The sequence below is a fragment of the Suillus subalutaceus genome (assembly GCF_016647625.1).
Source record: "Suillus subalutaceus strain FC151 chromosome Unknown DFJ58scaffold_10, whole genome shotgun sequence".
Classification (NCBI taxonomy): Eukaryota; Fungi; Basidiomycota; class Agaricomycetes; order Boletales; family Suillaceae; genus Suillus; species Suillus subalutaceus.
The window spans coordinates 151,230-164,386 of NW_024540259.1; the positions used below are offsets into that span (position 1 = coordinate 151,230).

Below are 13,157 nucleotides of genomic sequence, written 5' to 3' on the forward strand. Positions count from 1 at the left end.
AAGTGCTCGAGTGTCATCATAGCTACCAACCCGAGGAAACCCGTGCTTAGCTATTAGAAGGAGCGACTATCTTCCTTCGCCTATAAAAGTCTGTCTAGAGGAGTTTAACCGCTCACTGACTACTTACGCCGGCGAGGCTCCAACCAATGTCGCTCAACGGCATCAAAGTAGTAGAAGTACGTAACAGTTGGGCTTGAAGTGAAACAAACACGACGAACATCCACAGTTCGCAGGCCTGGCACCGGGTCCATTCGCAGGTCTGGTACTCGCTCACAATGGCGCATCCGTCATCCGCATTGATCGTCCATCCTCAACTTCCAAAGATCTGCTTTGCGCGGGAAAGCGGTCGATTGTGTTGGACATGAAGACTGCGAGCGGAGTGCGAGTCGCGAAGGACCTCATTGCCAAAGCAGACGTCATCATCGATCCATTCAGACCTGGAGTGCTTGAGAAGCTTGGGCTCGGTCCTGAGGTGTTTCATACAAGTGACAAGCGGGAAGGTCTGAATGACAAACTTATATATGCAAGGCTCGCAGGGTGAGGATACACATGAACTTCTGAAATCCTATCCAGCTGATGCTCCCTCAAGGTTCCCAAGAAATGGTACGCAAGCCATGTGTATGTTCTCGCATCTTCTCAAGGATTTTAAGGCACGCACTCTACTATGGCTGGTAAGTATCGTCATGTACACGTGGCTTAGTTTAAGATTTCCACCATAGGTCATGATATCAATTATATCGCCCTTAGCGGCATTCTCTCCGTGCGGCTCGCTTGTACTTTGACGAAGCATGTCTGAACTCTTGCAGATGCTTCCGGGAACCGTGGACAAGCCCACCTTTCCTTTGAATCTAATTGCTGACTTTGCTGGAGGCGGCCTACTTTGCGCGAATGGTATATTACTGGCTATGATCGAGCGAGGTAGGAGTGGTCGTGGACAAGTTGTGAATGTAGACATGGTACGTGCCGAGGCATTTAGTCTCAATGATTTATAAATATAGGTGGCAGGTCTCTGGTTCGCGTTATGTATCGTCTTTTCCACTTCTAAGTGCTGGGAGCGGTGTCTGGGGAGGACTGCGAGGCACGAATCTCCTTGACGGTGGCGCGCCGTTCTACGATGTTTACACCTGCTCAGACGGAAAGTGGATGAGCGTAGGGTGTTTGGAGCCCCAGTTCTTCGCGCAATTTATTGGCAAATTCAACGAGGTCATGAAATCCAGTGGAAAGCAAGGGAGTTGGTCACCGTCGCGGTCGACGCAGTCTACGAAGGAAGATTGGCCCAAACTTCGGAAGTATCTTGAAGACGGTTTCAGAACACAACCAAGAGACTTCTGGACGGAAGTTTTTCACGGCAAGTATTACATTACAGAAGAGTTCTCATGCTGATCGATTTGCCATCATTAGGCACTGACGCTTGTGCAGTTCCAGTCCTGTCTCCCACGGAAGCAGCTCAGCTCCATGGATCACCCTATCCTGTGCCTCATCCAGCACTCAGCAGAACATCACCATCACCTCTACAAGACGAAATCAAAACACTGGATCCAGGGAAACACACTGCCGACATTCTCAGAGAACTCGGATTGTCTGAAGAGGACATGAGGCAACTTGTCACTGAAGGGGCATTGGGTAAAGAAGCACGAGAACTAGAACGTCCTAAATCGAAATTATGAAGAACGAAATATAACGTCTTAAAGACCATGAATAAATGTTGAATAGTAATGCCCTGAACCTGATGACGACTAAGTACGCGAAAGGTATGAATCAGATTTTCTCGTGGAATATCTATCACGCTGGCCCGTCCACTCGTCTTCGTAGCTGCTGGAACGAAAAATTAGGTGGAAGAATAGTAGCTAGCTGATGCCGTATGCCTTGAACCTGCTGAAGAAACTGCCGCAACTGCATACCATATGCCTCAGCGACAACGGCCCAGTCGTATTCCTGCCCTCCATCCTGCGACAAAGCATGGATTTGACAGAAAACAACTTCGGTAGGTACGAAATGTTTCGTTCGATTGAGCCCCCAATGGAACTCGTTCGCAAAGGGTCCTGCATTGGGTCCTTTAAAGCAGAGTTTGCTTAGTGGTCTGCCCAACATCTTTCGCCCTGTAACCAGTTCCTGAAGGAGGTTCATCGTAGGCGAAGGCTCGTCGTCAGGGACACCACCCGCGCCAACCACCTGCGCGCAGTACCCAGATGTGTGCAGGGTAACAGTGCGTAATTCCGGCCACAGTGGTGCGCAGCCGTGAATGGCCGCTTGTTTGTCACTGTTCACGAGCATACGCATCAGGTAATTTGTTTTATCGACGGGTATGAGCAGTTGGGAGATACCAGGGGTTGCGCGAAGGAAATGGATGTCCATGTCCTCGCTAAACTCGCACCTGATATACCGTAGCACCCGCAAGGACTGGAACGCATCCGGATAAGACTGTGTCATGAATCTGTGAATTGCAGATATTGCGGAGCAATTCATATCCACGAGGTAGAGGCTCTCGATATTTGGCGTAGATATCACATCAAATATACGTATGCCCGTTGACACGGCGAGGCCATGCACCACTAACTCCCTCAATGAGGGCAAGCGGATAAGCGGAATAGGGGTTGCAATATTCAGCTCTATAGCCGATTTCACATGGAGCCTACGGAGGGATGGGAATGCCGACACTGCTCGGAAAAGTTTTTCGCGTGTGAGTGGGAAGGGTGGCCCTAGCGGCGGGCAAAAATGGAGCGTTTTTGCTTCTGTTTTGGGCAGGATGACTACAACGCTGTCGAACCTAACATCGGATAACAAAGGGGCTCCCTTGGTGAAGAGCTTTGCAGAAGCGATGGGACCTGCAGTTGACATTGGTCCTCTGCACATCACTCGCAGCCGTGTCAAAGCAGGGGCGGACACGTCACGAAACGTTGTGAGGAGCGACGTCAAAGTCTCTCGTGAAACTGCGTCAAGAACCAATTGTCTGAAACGGGGAAGGTGTGGTAAGATAATATCGGTCAACACGCGCTCAATCTGAGGGTGCTGTCTCCATGGCCCGATGTATACGTCGAGAAGTGACCCATCTGACCTCTTCAAATATTCCATGAGCGGATCCTCTTTATGCGCGAACGGGTAATGAATAGAAGACCAAAGGGAAGGTGAGGTGAGGGCTACCTCACGCCAATGGCTCGATACATGCGACAGTCGTACCTCAACGGGTGACTGGTGGAGAATGAAGAGAACGCCGGACCATTGTGGATTGAGCTGACGGCACTCCTCAAATATCATCGAGAGGACATCAGAGGGGATACGTGACACCGCTGCCTTCTGATTCTGTATACGAGCTGCACGGACCTGTAGATTGCGGATCGAACGGGACAGCTCGTCCTGCGAAGACTGAAGTGCCCGAATTTGTTGTGTTATCTGATCAAAATCTTCCTGAGTGTTGCTACTGACGCCAGCCTCGTCGTGGTTCATCGACGGCACGTCTATGAAATAAGTCAGCTGCTGCAAAAGATGCCATGTTGTCTAATGAGGCTCACATCGAAGAACAAAGAAGTTCAGTGATATTTTCCCGTAGACCTCCCAGGGTTAAAGGGCAGCTGAGAGACACGTTGAAAACACGTTTTTTGTGAGGCTGATGTCGGAGGGGACTACCTGATCGGACAAGGTGCGGGCGTGAGCCAGCAGTAGAAGGTCACAGAATGAAAACAAGACTCTGACCAAGCGCAATTAATCGGTGCTGGTGCGGATCCGAAATTCTGTCATGATGCTCAGTGCGGCTTGGCTCCATCATAGTCACGCATATGATTTAACGGAAGTGGCGCATTAGTTTCATCCACTGTTCCGGTGGCTGTGCTTTTCTATGATTGCCCTAGGTATGACGTGAAATCACGTTGAAGTACAGTAAATTACAGACAACGAGCAACAAAGCTGAGGATCAAGTCCCGTTTAGATTGAGAGAAACAGATCTTTCTATGGAACATGTGTATGTGTTGAAGGGTATACCATGACTGGAAGCCCCCGGGGATGGATAGCTGGAGCACCGGGTGCAAACTGTTGGTGCTTCTTGAACATGAAAAGACGATATTGATTTCCAATGTAGTGAGCAGCAAACGCCCAATCCCCTTCTGAATCCTGAACGTCGACTGAAGAAGGCAAAGATGCTGAAAAGAGTTCGGTGTGAAGATCTTCGTGTATTTTCACGAGAAGAGTTGTAAACTCCTCATAGAATGAACGAGCGTGCGGGCCCTCGATCCGAAGGAGGTCAAGGGGCTTGCCCACCGCTCTCCTCTCCTGCACTACCTCCAATAGTAGTCCCATCGTTGGGGGCGGATCATCTTCTTCGTCGGAGTCCACATCCTCTCTTTCTCGGTCCAATGGCTTGGAAACATGAAGAGTCAAGGTGTGAAGATTGCGCCACAATGGAGGCACCCCGTGAAGGGCAGCTTGTCTGTCGCTGTTCAGCAGGAGTCGCAAGAGATGAGTGTGATGCTTGATAGACACAGCAAGTTCAGTGAGAGCAGATGTTGCGTGAGGGAGGTAAACGTCGAGATCATCGTCAATATCGCAGTTTATGTATCGCAATGTATGGAGATGTTGGAAGTGCTCTGGAGATGTCCTGGCAATAAATTTGTGGATTGAAGACAAGCCCTGTCGTCTAACATTGACAAGGGACAAAGTCCTGATGGCAGGGGTGGAGATGTTGCGAAAAACGTTGAACCCGTGGTTCAGGGTATTACCGTACACTAACAACTCCTTCAGGGCAGGGAGTTCAACAGGTGCGCTACCAGGTTCCTGGTGAAACCCGCTAATGAACCCTTTCAGATGTAGGGTAGTAAGGGTAGCTGATAGGGGAGCAAGGATATCGAGGAAAGCAAGTCTGGACAAAGGATTCCCGGGTCCAGGTTGCGGTTCAAGATGCAGAGTGGTTGCAGAACACTGGGGCAGTCCGACTGCAAGGGCGCTGAGGCGTACATCAGATAAGAGTGGCGCTCCTGCTTTGAAAATATCGAGGCGTGGAACAACACCAGAAGCGGTGCGGGTGTCATTGCAACAAATCTTCAATCTTCTTAGGATCGAAGCGGGTTCTTCCGCGAACAAGGGAAACAATGCGCAGAGTTCCTGGCGCTCGTCGGTGTCGAAAGTGAGCTCGCGAATCTGGTTCATCCGGGGCACGAATTGCGCGGTAATAAAGCGCAGCGAATCCGGATCAGAAACTCTTGGGCCTATATGAACACTGAGGGGCGCTTGATTGCACCGCTGGAGATATGCCATAGCAGCAGCCTCTTTGTGCAAAATCGGGAACCTGATAGTTGTCCACAAAGCAGGGGTTGAAAGTGCTACTTCCCGCCATCTAGATGAAACGTGGGATAGCTGCACCTCGGGAGAAAGTGGGCGCTTTACTACATTGCTCCAAGGTATAAGTAGTCGCCGGCTCTCCTCGAAGATGATGGCAAGCACGTCTGATGGAAGACGAGATACAGGAGCAGTCTTGTTCGTAATATGAGCAGCGCGACTTTGAAGAGTGCGTATGGTGGTGTGGACTTGAAAGGCTTCCAACGTTAGGGCGTGCTTCCTCTCTTGCAGGGCGTTAATTCGTTTATTAAGGTCGTCCAGTTCTCTCTGGGAATCATCGTCAAGAAAACAAACTGAGCTCGTTGAACTCATTATTTCTGAGAAGCCCCATCATCCATTAGCTGCTTTACGGATACCAGCAGGCTAGAAGGTTACTAACGGATGTTTTATGCAAAAACAATAAGCAGCTTGCCGCTTGTCGCTGACTTGCAGTGATTGCTGGGGTCAACTTTGTGTCGTGTAATTGTCGTCAGACAGATCGGAAAATAACAGAGACTAAATTGTACAGTACCTTGGCCGTTAGCGCAACGTCGCGAGAAGCGATGACAGTCCACGATTGCAGCTGATGGCAAGAAGCGGAAGCAAAAGAGTACTTGGGTAATCAGTTTGGTTCATCAAACTTGAAAGCATTCCATCTGTCAATGTCATGTCGAGCCGGCTCGCTTTGCCGAACTGGACAAACACGTGAAACTGAAGATAAGTCTGCCGTATAAGATGTGACAGCTCCGAGTCCGACAGGGTCTTTTAAGACAATCCTGCTCCCATGGCCGCCAAAGAACTGAAACAATTTACTCTGGAGGAGGTTGCTGAGGTGCGTCCAAAAATTCAAGGCCTTGAGATCACTTTCTGAGACCGTTGCGGAGATATAGCATAACAAACCAGATGACTTGGTATGTGTTGAGCATCTTGAACTGTTACTGAAAGGAACAATCATCTATTTTAGTGGGTGGTCATCGACGCAAAGGTATATAATCTGTCCCGGTTTAAGGACTTGCATCCCGGAGGGATTTCCGTCTTGACGGATGGGGAAATTGGTAGGACACCTTCCATGACTCAGCTATGCATGACAGTCTCAAACGGAATTTGTTCCTCAGCTGGTCAGGATGCTACAGAAGCATTCTACGGGTTGCATCGTCATGAAGTTTTGGAGCGACCTCAATACCAACGCCTTCAGATTGGTACTATTCAAGGCGAACAACCTGCCATATACAGCCGAATTGTCGGAGAAATCAGTGATGTCCCATACGCAGAGCCTACCTGGCTGTCACAAGGGTACCACAGTCCTTACTACACCGAGGTGAGCTGTCACAATCATTTTCCGGAGCTCTTCCCTGAACTTTTATACAGAACCACAGGAAATTCCAACAGGCCATGCGTCGCTTTGTTGACGAGTTCATTTATGAGGATGCACAGGTGACGTTTCAGGATTTCTTTCATGATCCGTGCCTTATTCAATTTCCGTGATAGGCCCGCGAAGAGGATGGCAAGCGACCCAGTCAAAGCGTAATTGACAACATGGCGTATGTCAATCTACTTCTCAGCGTTCAAGTTCTTATTTCTGTATAGTGCAGTGAACTTGCACGCAATGCGTATGGGTCCAGGAAAGCACCTTCAAGGGTTATCATTAATGGATGGTCTCGTGAAACCTGAGGAGGTAAGCACAATCATAGCCTGAGTTCTTCGTCTCGTCCTAACTTAGATGTTTCCCTAGTTTAACTATTTCCACGAGCTCATTATTACTCAAGAAATTGCACGATGTGGTGCACGAGGATACGGAGATGGTAAGTGTTTCTTATGTAGTCGACTGCGCCTACCCAATATGCACAGGTTTAATGGGAGGGAAGGTAATTGGACTGCCACCGGTCCTCAATTTTGGCTCGGAAGCACTGAAGGCTCGCGTTGTGCCTGAAGTCTTCGCCGGCAAGAAGTTCATTTGCCTCGCCATTTCGGAGGCCCAGGCTGGGAGTGACGTTATGGGTTTACAAACAACTGCTGTCAAGAGCGAGGATGGCAAGGAATGGATTGTAAATGGAACCAAGAAATGGATCACCAATGCTACGTGAGTAACCAAGCGTCATTCTGAACTACTGATGAACGCGTTTTGCATAGTTTCGCAGACTAGTGGGTATGATCACCAGTTCTCAGCAGCAAATTTAAACGTCCTTTTCAGCTTCACCATAGGCTGTAAGACTGAGGATGGTCTCACTGTTATTCTTGTCGAGCGTGGACCTGGCGTAGAAACGCGGCAAATCAAAACAAGCTATTCGACAACGGCAGGCACAGCCTACATCACCTTCGACAACGTTCGTGTCCCTGTTGAGAACACCCTTGGTGAGGAAGGCAGAGGAATTTTCGTCATTTTGAGGTATGTAACAATGGTGTATGACGTGAGACCTGAACACTCATTTGTGTCATAGCAATTTCAACCACGAACGGTGGGTCATGTGTTGTAGTTCCGCTCGCAGCCAGCGCAGTATTGTTGAAGAGTGTCTGAAGTATGTCGAGTCCATCATCTTGTATTTCTCCTTCTGACGGCGAAACTAGATGGGCGACTCAACGGAAGGCTTTTGGGAAGCCCTTGATATCACAAGCTGTAATTCGCTCCAAGCTTGCCGCAATGATAGCACGGACGGAGAGTGTACAGAGTTGGCTGGAAAACATCACGTACCAGATGTGCCATATGGTAAGAACAGTTCGCCATTCTCATTTTTCTGCTGCATAGTACTTACGAATGGTTTAGACATACAAACAACAATCTCAGAAGCTCGCCGGGTAGGCGGTCGATATATTCCCTGTGTAACTGCCACTGATAATTTTGTTTCTCCTCAGTCAAATCGCCTTTTTGAAGAGCTATAGCACGCGGTGTGCACAGGAAACTGCAAAAGATGCTGTTCAGATATTTGGTGGCCGTGGTATCACACGGACAGGTATGGGAAGGTTTATCGAACATGTAAGTCGAACTTTCCAGCAACTATCATTATCTTACTGGCGCCTTTGCAGTACCATCGCACTGTGACTTTCGATGCATTGCTGGGAGGTGGTAAGTTCCTGTTTTCATGGATTTATATATGGATTTATTTGCTCATGTTCTGCAGCGGAGGACGTCCTTTCTGATCTTGGTGTTCGACAAGCGATGAGGGCCATGCCCAAGAATGCCCGGCTTTGATAATTAGAGAGCTCTGTTGTATTGTACTTTACTTACGGATACTGTATTTTTGCTATATTTTGCATAACTAATGGTTATGGGTCACACGTGGGATTCGTGCAGTTCTCTGCGAGATTTTGGTGCCTCCAGCTTCGCGACTGGAAATTGGTTGACAGTCACAACTCCGCTCGGCTTTGCAGTCCTAGTGTCGGCAGCCACAATTTCACGGGGCCCCAGCCGTTATGGCAACTTGCTCGCCTCGCTGCCGCTCATCGTGCCTTGTCTTGTACTTACTCCTGCTCATTCTAACCACAACAGACACTTCTTCCATACTCCAATGAATACATTTTTTCATAGGCGTGCGACTACCAGTGGGATACCATAGACAGTGGAGTCTGGACACGAAATATTCCAAGAATACAATTTTAGTTCCAATATAAAACCGCATATCATATAGCATAATACACGAGACAAAAACGCAAAAAACAAACAACAGTACCACATATTACAACAACATAGCACTGAAAAGATACAGAGTCTGAGAAAGTATGGCGATGACGTTCATGTCATCGAACCAAAATGTGGCTCATACATCGAATAGTCTTGGGTTACAGAAGTACTGTATGACATTTGATTCATCCACTGGAAACCTGCAGTGAGAGCTGTCAGTAAAACGAACTTCGATAGTGATAGTGTCAGGCGTACCAGGGACCAAGGTATCCTGCCACAAAGGATCAGCCATGATCTGTGCCGACTCCAAAAGGTCGGCGTCCAAAATCGTCGGTAACGGGTCATGGAACATTTCAGATGTCGTGTGGTTTTGCAGCTGGGCTTCCAAAAAGCTTTCTGCACCTGGGTACATGTATGAAGGAGAAGGAGAACCGGAGTTGGCAGAGGATGGAGATGGATAGTCAGCAGATGTAGAGCTATCTGCGACTAGACCGCCACGAGTCTTGGTCTTTGGCTTGCGTGCTCGTTTGTGGACACCGGGGCTGATCAAGGGTGACTTCCCCGAGGTTGGTGTCAGGTCGATTCTGACTATAGGACTAGCTAGCAGGCCGGCCAGGAAACGAGAATATAGGGAAGGTCCATGCTTTTCGTCAAGAGCTACGTCCGGCGCTCCGAGGAGATCAATCGTTTTTTGCACGAGGTCCCGAATTTCGACCCGTCGCTCATACGTAAAGTACTGAGCGTACTTAGGTTGCAAAAGCTATGCGGAAAATGTTACGTACTGAGAAGTGAGTATAGCAAGGAACGTACTTTAACAAGGAAGGCGCCAGCAAAACTAATAAATACATATTGCGCATCGGGTGCATGGCGTAGAAGAACTCCTGTCGACCAGTGAGATGAGATGATGGGCTCCATGAAATACACGACTTACTCTCTTCTTCGGTAGTGTACAATCGGTGAACAAAAGCATTGATGACGTCTGATGCCCTCGTAAAACACTAGAAGGAATGAGACTATGAAAACGAGAGAAAAAACGAGTAAATACTGACCCTCATTAAAAATGAATTTTCATCCAAGCAGTCTTCTTTAGCATGCTGCAAGCCAGAAGAAAGGGCGACCAAACGGGCATAGCTGAAGGCCATTTTCAAGAGACCAGTGCGGAAAATAAGCATGGCGCTTTTCGGTTCACTCCCATCTAGCTGATGGAACCAATGTGCGCCGACGCGAGCCAATTCGTCGTCGGTTTCACTAGCAATCTGAGTGAAATTGGCAGACTTCGGATCTGTCAGTTTTGACGTAAGGGATCGTGGGAACAAATGAACACATACCTTGTTGAGTCCGGTAGGGTGGTTTGGGTCGCTGCGAATCTTCTCCATGAATTTTGCGACGATATTGAGCTCCATGGAGTAGATACAGATGTGAATGTCGAAGTCCTCGACATTATACTTGGAAGAGCACCACCAATCGTGCAAATGGTTTGCAATATAGTCAGAATTAGGAATAATGGGTACTTTGCCGTACTGAGCACCTGCCGACCGGTCCAAGTTAAAGCAGTTAATCCAGACACGCGTGCGATTAAGAAGCACACGAGCGTGGTGCTCATTCAGGGGCGTTGTAGTTGTAGGCCTATTCAGGTTGAGGTCCTGGGCCAGTCTAGAACAACGTAAGGAGATGCCGTGAGACATAGTAGAGAGAGATCTCTACCGGATTGCGACACCAAGGTACACCCAGCTGCGATCCTCTTCCCAGCGTCGTGAGGGAACAGGGTAAAGCTGTAGTAGTAGGTAAGCAAGACACATCTCCTCATTCTTGGGACCGGTGATAAGCGCAGTGCCCGCCGCGAGCTGTGCGTAACGCATCAATTCTGCGTAGAGACCTGGACGCTGGGTGTAGAACCGAGAAGCGACAGCACACACTGAGCACAAAAGTTAACACGAGAAGAAGAGTAAAAGTCAGATCGGCTCACCAACTGTGAAGAGGAAAGGGCTTCTCATAACCACGTACTGTGGAGTATGAAGAACGGGGTCCATCAATGACGTTGACTGGTTCATTTTATCAAAGTATCTGAGCAGTTTTGATAAGGGAATCGTACACATGAAAAAAATAAAGCTCACAGTTTGAACAGATTCTCAACGTCTTCTAGAGTAACAATCTCGCGAGTGAGAATGTGAGGAAGATGCTGGCTGCTAATTGAAGGATTCGACCGGATAGGATCGGGAGCAGGAGCTAGACGAGATAAGGACTTGGAACATGTACTGCAGCAAAGCATGTACTTACATGGTCTAAAAAAGTCAACGTTCGCTACGCCAACAGCATCCTGGGGTTCTGGTTCTGCACTCTTTCCTCTAGCACGATTGGCCATATGGGCCATCAAACCAAATGGACTATCTGCGTGGGGAAGCATGCCCAACTTTTTATCAGCAATCTCCTTCTTTTTGGCCAGCGCAGTCGGAGAGTGCCTTTCCCTTGACTGTGAGCGACGGCTGCGTCCGCCTTCCTCTGCAGTGGTGTATCCATTACCTTCGTCGTCGGTATCGTCGTCTTCGAAATCAAAGCCGTACTCTTCCTCGTCGCTATCAAACTTCTCAGGGTCACCATCCACGAGCATGGAATGCGTTGTACCGCCAAGGGCAATCAAGCCACCAAAGGTGTCGATTGAGGCACGGGCTTTTGCAAGCCAATCCTGCACCTCCGGTTTGGGTGGAACGGCATCCGCCGGGGTATTAGGGTCGAGGGTAGGAGAATGAAGATCGATAGAGGACGATGGGGACATTGGTATCGTAGTGGTCGAAGGACTACTGACTGACGTCGGTGCAACTTGTCGGTTGGTAACATCGAGCTGAGCCATAAGCTCCTGAATTTGAGCAGCTTGTTCACGAATCTGGTTCAAAAGGTGCTCTCGTTTCCTAATGTAATGTCTTAACTTGCTCAGCTAAAAACCAAATGAGCACATACGGTGGGGTTCGTCGTGGTTTGCGTCCCGGAATGACACAGTCCTGACCGGCACCTGTGCACCTTTTGCAGGTGTCATTATCACCCCTGAATTCGCATCGGACCTAGTGTGGTGGAGGTGTCTCGATATTTGAAATGATGTCAGAATATACTCACGTACCTTCAGGCTTTTGCACCGAGCACAAGCACCTGTTCTGTGTGATTTGTTAGTTTGGGTATGGCGGAATTAACCAGGGACGCACGGTCTCGGCCTGTTTGAGGACTCTAGCAGTTCCTGTGGGTCGGGCACTACAGTTTGAGGGTGGTGACTATCGTCATCGCCTCTATGACGTTTTGATTGCTGGGTCATAACTGCGTGCATACTGTCTATGATCTGCGACTGGATCTCGGATTGGCGAATAGGTGGTCGATGAGTGTAAGGGAACTGCATAGGAAACCCGGGACCCGAAGGGGTGACGGATGTTGCAGAGAGTTGGTTGTGTGTGCCCGGAGCGCTTGAAGCGTTCATTCCTGATTGGAATGCAGTCTGATATCCAGGACGAGTAGAATTAGCATTATAATCTGGTGGAGTGAATGTGAATGCGGTTGAAATGGGATTCAATGATTGATTTGGGTTTGAAGTCATATTAGGTGATGGTGCAAAGGAAGGAGAGCGCTGTTGGTAGGCAGAAGCTGAATTGTATTGATTTGACGGATGTGAGTTATATTGAGACAGAGAACTGTTAAGAAGGTGCTGGGCACCAGAATGCGTCTGCTGTAGAAATCTTTGGGGAGTATCTTGGGCTGCAAGGAGATACGGGACCTCATCTTCGAGCAACAGATGCTGTTGGGTGAATCGGTGGTTCTGATCCCAAGAAGAGCCATTAGTGCTCATATCGTGAACAGAACTAGACATCGTAGACGATGAGTCTGTAGGACGACGATAAATGATGGAGCACGGAGTCAAAGAGCCACGGAATGACTTGTGGTCAGCCCGACGAGCTGGGCCGGACGTAATAGAGACACGGATAGAAGAGATGAGTCCTGACGAGATACTTAAGGATAAGTAGAATTCAAAGAGTGCATGAGAATCAAAGACACCATTATGGGAGAGTGAACTCACGGCAAGTCGGCAATAGGCGGACCGCTGTAGGGTGTTGCAATGAGCTAGTCCTAAGGCCTGAATCAGTGCCGGTGAGTACAAGTACTAGTGGCCTTCGACGTCGGTAACAGCTTAAAGACGTTTGTTTATATTCAAGATTCTCAAATTCGAATCGAGCCCGACGTCGACCCTTGGAAAGCAATG

General features: G+C 48.7%; 5 protein-coding genes across 5 annotated transcripts; 2 read left to right on the forward strand and 3 right to left on the reverse strand.

Annotated features, from left to right (window-relative positions):
• Nucleotides 1–146: 146 nt before the first annotated feature.
• DFJ58DRAFT_713904 (CoA-transferase family III) lies at nt 147–1,667 on the forward strand (the record flags this gene model as incomplete). The annotated part of the gene is made up of 7 exons (XM_041383961.1): nt 147–176; nt 227–537; nt 590–618; nt 720–760; nt 807–956; nt 1,006–1,348; nt 1,402–1,667. 7 exons carry the CDS (start codon nt 147–149, stop codon nt 1,665–1,667), a joined length of 1,170 nt encoding a protein of 389 aa, XP_041248927.1.
• Nucleotides 1,583–3,581, reverse strand: DFJ58DRAFT_20175 (uncharacterized protein). The gene is made up of 2 exons (XM_041379206.1): nt 3,510–3,581; nt 1,583–3,455 (listed from the first exon to the last, which is right to left on the reverse strand). The coding sequence occupies exon 2, from the start codon at nt 3,442–3,444 to the stop codon at nt 1,783–1,785; it is 1,662 nt and encodes a 553-aa protein (XP_041248928.1). The 5' UTR covers nt 3,445–3,455; nt 3,510–3,581; the 3' UTR covers nt 1,583–1,782.
• A 186-nt stretch (nt 3,582–3,767) lies between these two features.
• On the reverse strand, nt 3,768–5,902 carry DFJ58DRAFT_20178 (uncharacterized protein). The gene is made up of 2 exons (XM_041379207.1): nt 5,705–5,902; nt 3,768–5,642 (listed from the first exon to the last, which is right to left on the reverse strand). The coding sequence occupies exon 2, from the start codon at nt 5,635–5,637 to the stop codon at nt 3,943–3,945; it is 1,695 nt and encodes a 564-aa protein (XP_041248929.1). The 5' UTR covers nt 5,638–5,642; nt 5,705–5,902; the 3' UTR covers nt 3,768–3,942.
• Nucleotides 5,903–6,064: 162 nt separating this feature from the next.
• DFJ58DRAFT_763922 (acyl-CoA dehydrogenase/oxidase) lies at nt 6,065–8,575 on the forward strand. The gene is made up of 17 exons (XM_041388648.1): nt 6,065–6,136; nt 6,195–6,215; nt 6,269–6,359; nt 6,420–6,622; nt 6,673–6,738; nt 6,793–6,845; nt 6,892–6,979; nt 7,037–7,106; nt 7,153–7,384; nt 7,435–7,446; nt 7,496–7,690; nt 7,743–7,820; nt 7,870–8,008; nt 8,066–8,097; nt 8,155–8,275; nt 8,326–8,365; nt 8,421–8,575. Exons 1-17 carry the CDS (start codon nt 6,089–6,091, stop codon nt 8,489–8,491), a joined length of 1,560 nt encoding a protein of 519 aa, XP_041248930.1. The 5' UTR covers nt 6,065–6,088; the 3' UTR covers nt 8,492–8,575.
• A 184-nt stretch (nt 8,576–8,759) lies between these two features.
• DFJ58DRAFT_904048 (uncharacterized protein) lies at nt 8,760–13,153 on the reverse strand. Its single transcript, XM_041394893.1, has 13 exons — nt 12,115–13,153; nt 12,033–12,066; nt 11,876–11,976; nt 11,198–11,826; nt 11,035–11,146; nt 10,887–10,984; nt 10,625–10,835; nt 10,249–10,573; nt 9,970–10,194; nt 9,852–9,918; nt 9,731–9,801; nt 9,176–9,680; nt 8,760–9,120 (listed from the first exon to the last, which is right to left on the reverse strand). Exons 1-13 carry the CDS (start codon nt 12,765–12,767, stop codon nt 9,032–9,034), a joined length of 3,120 nt encoding a protein of 1,039 aa, XP_041248931.1. The 5' UTR covers nt 12,768–13,153; the 3' UTR covers nt 8,760–9,031.
• Between the last annotated feature and the right edge of the window lie 4 nt (nt 13,154–13,157).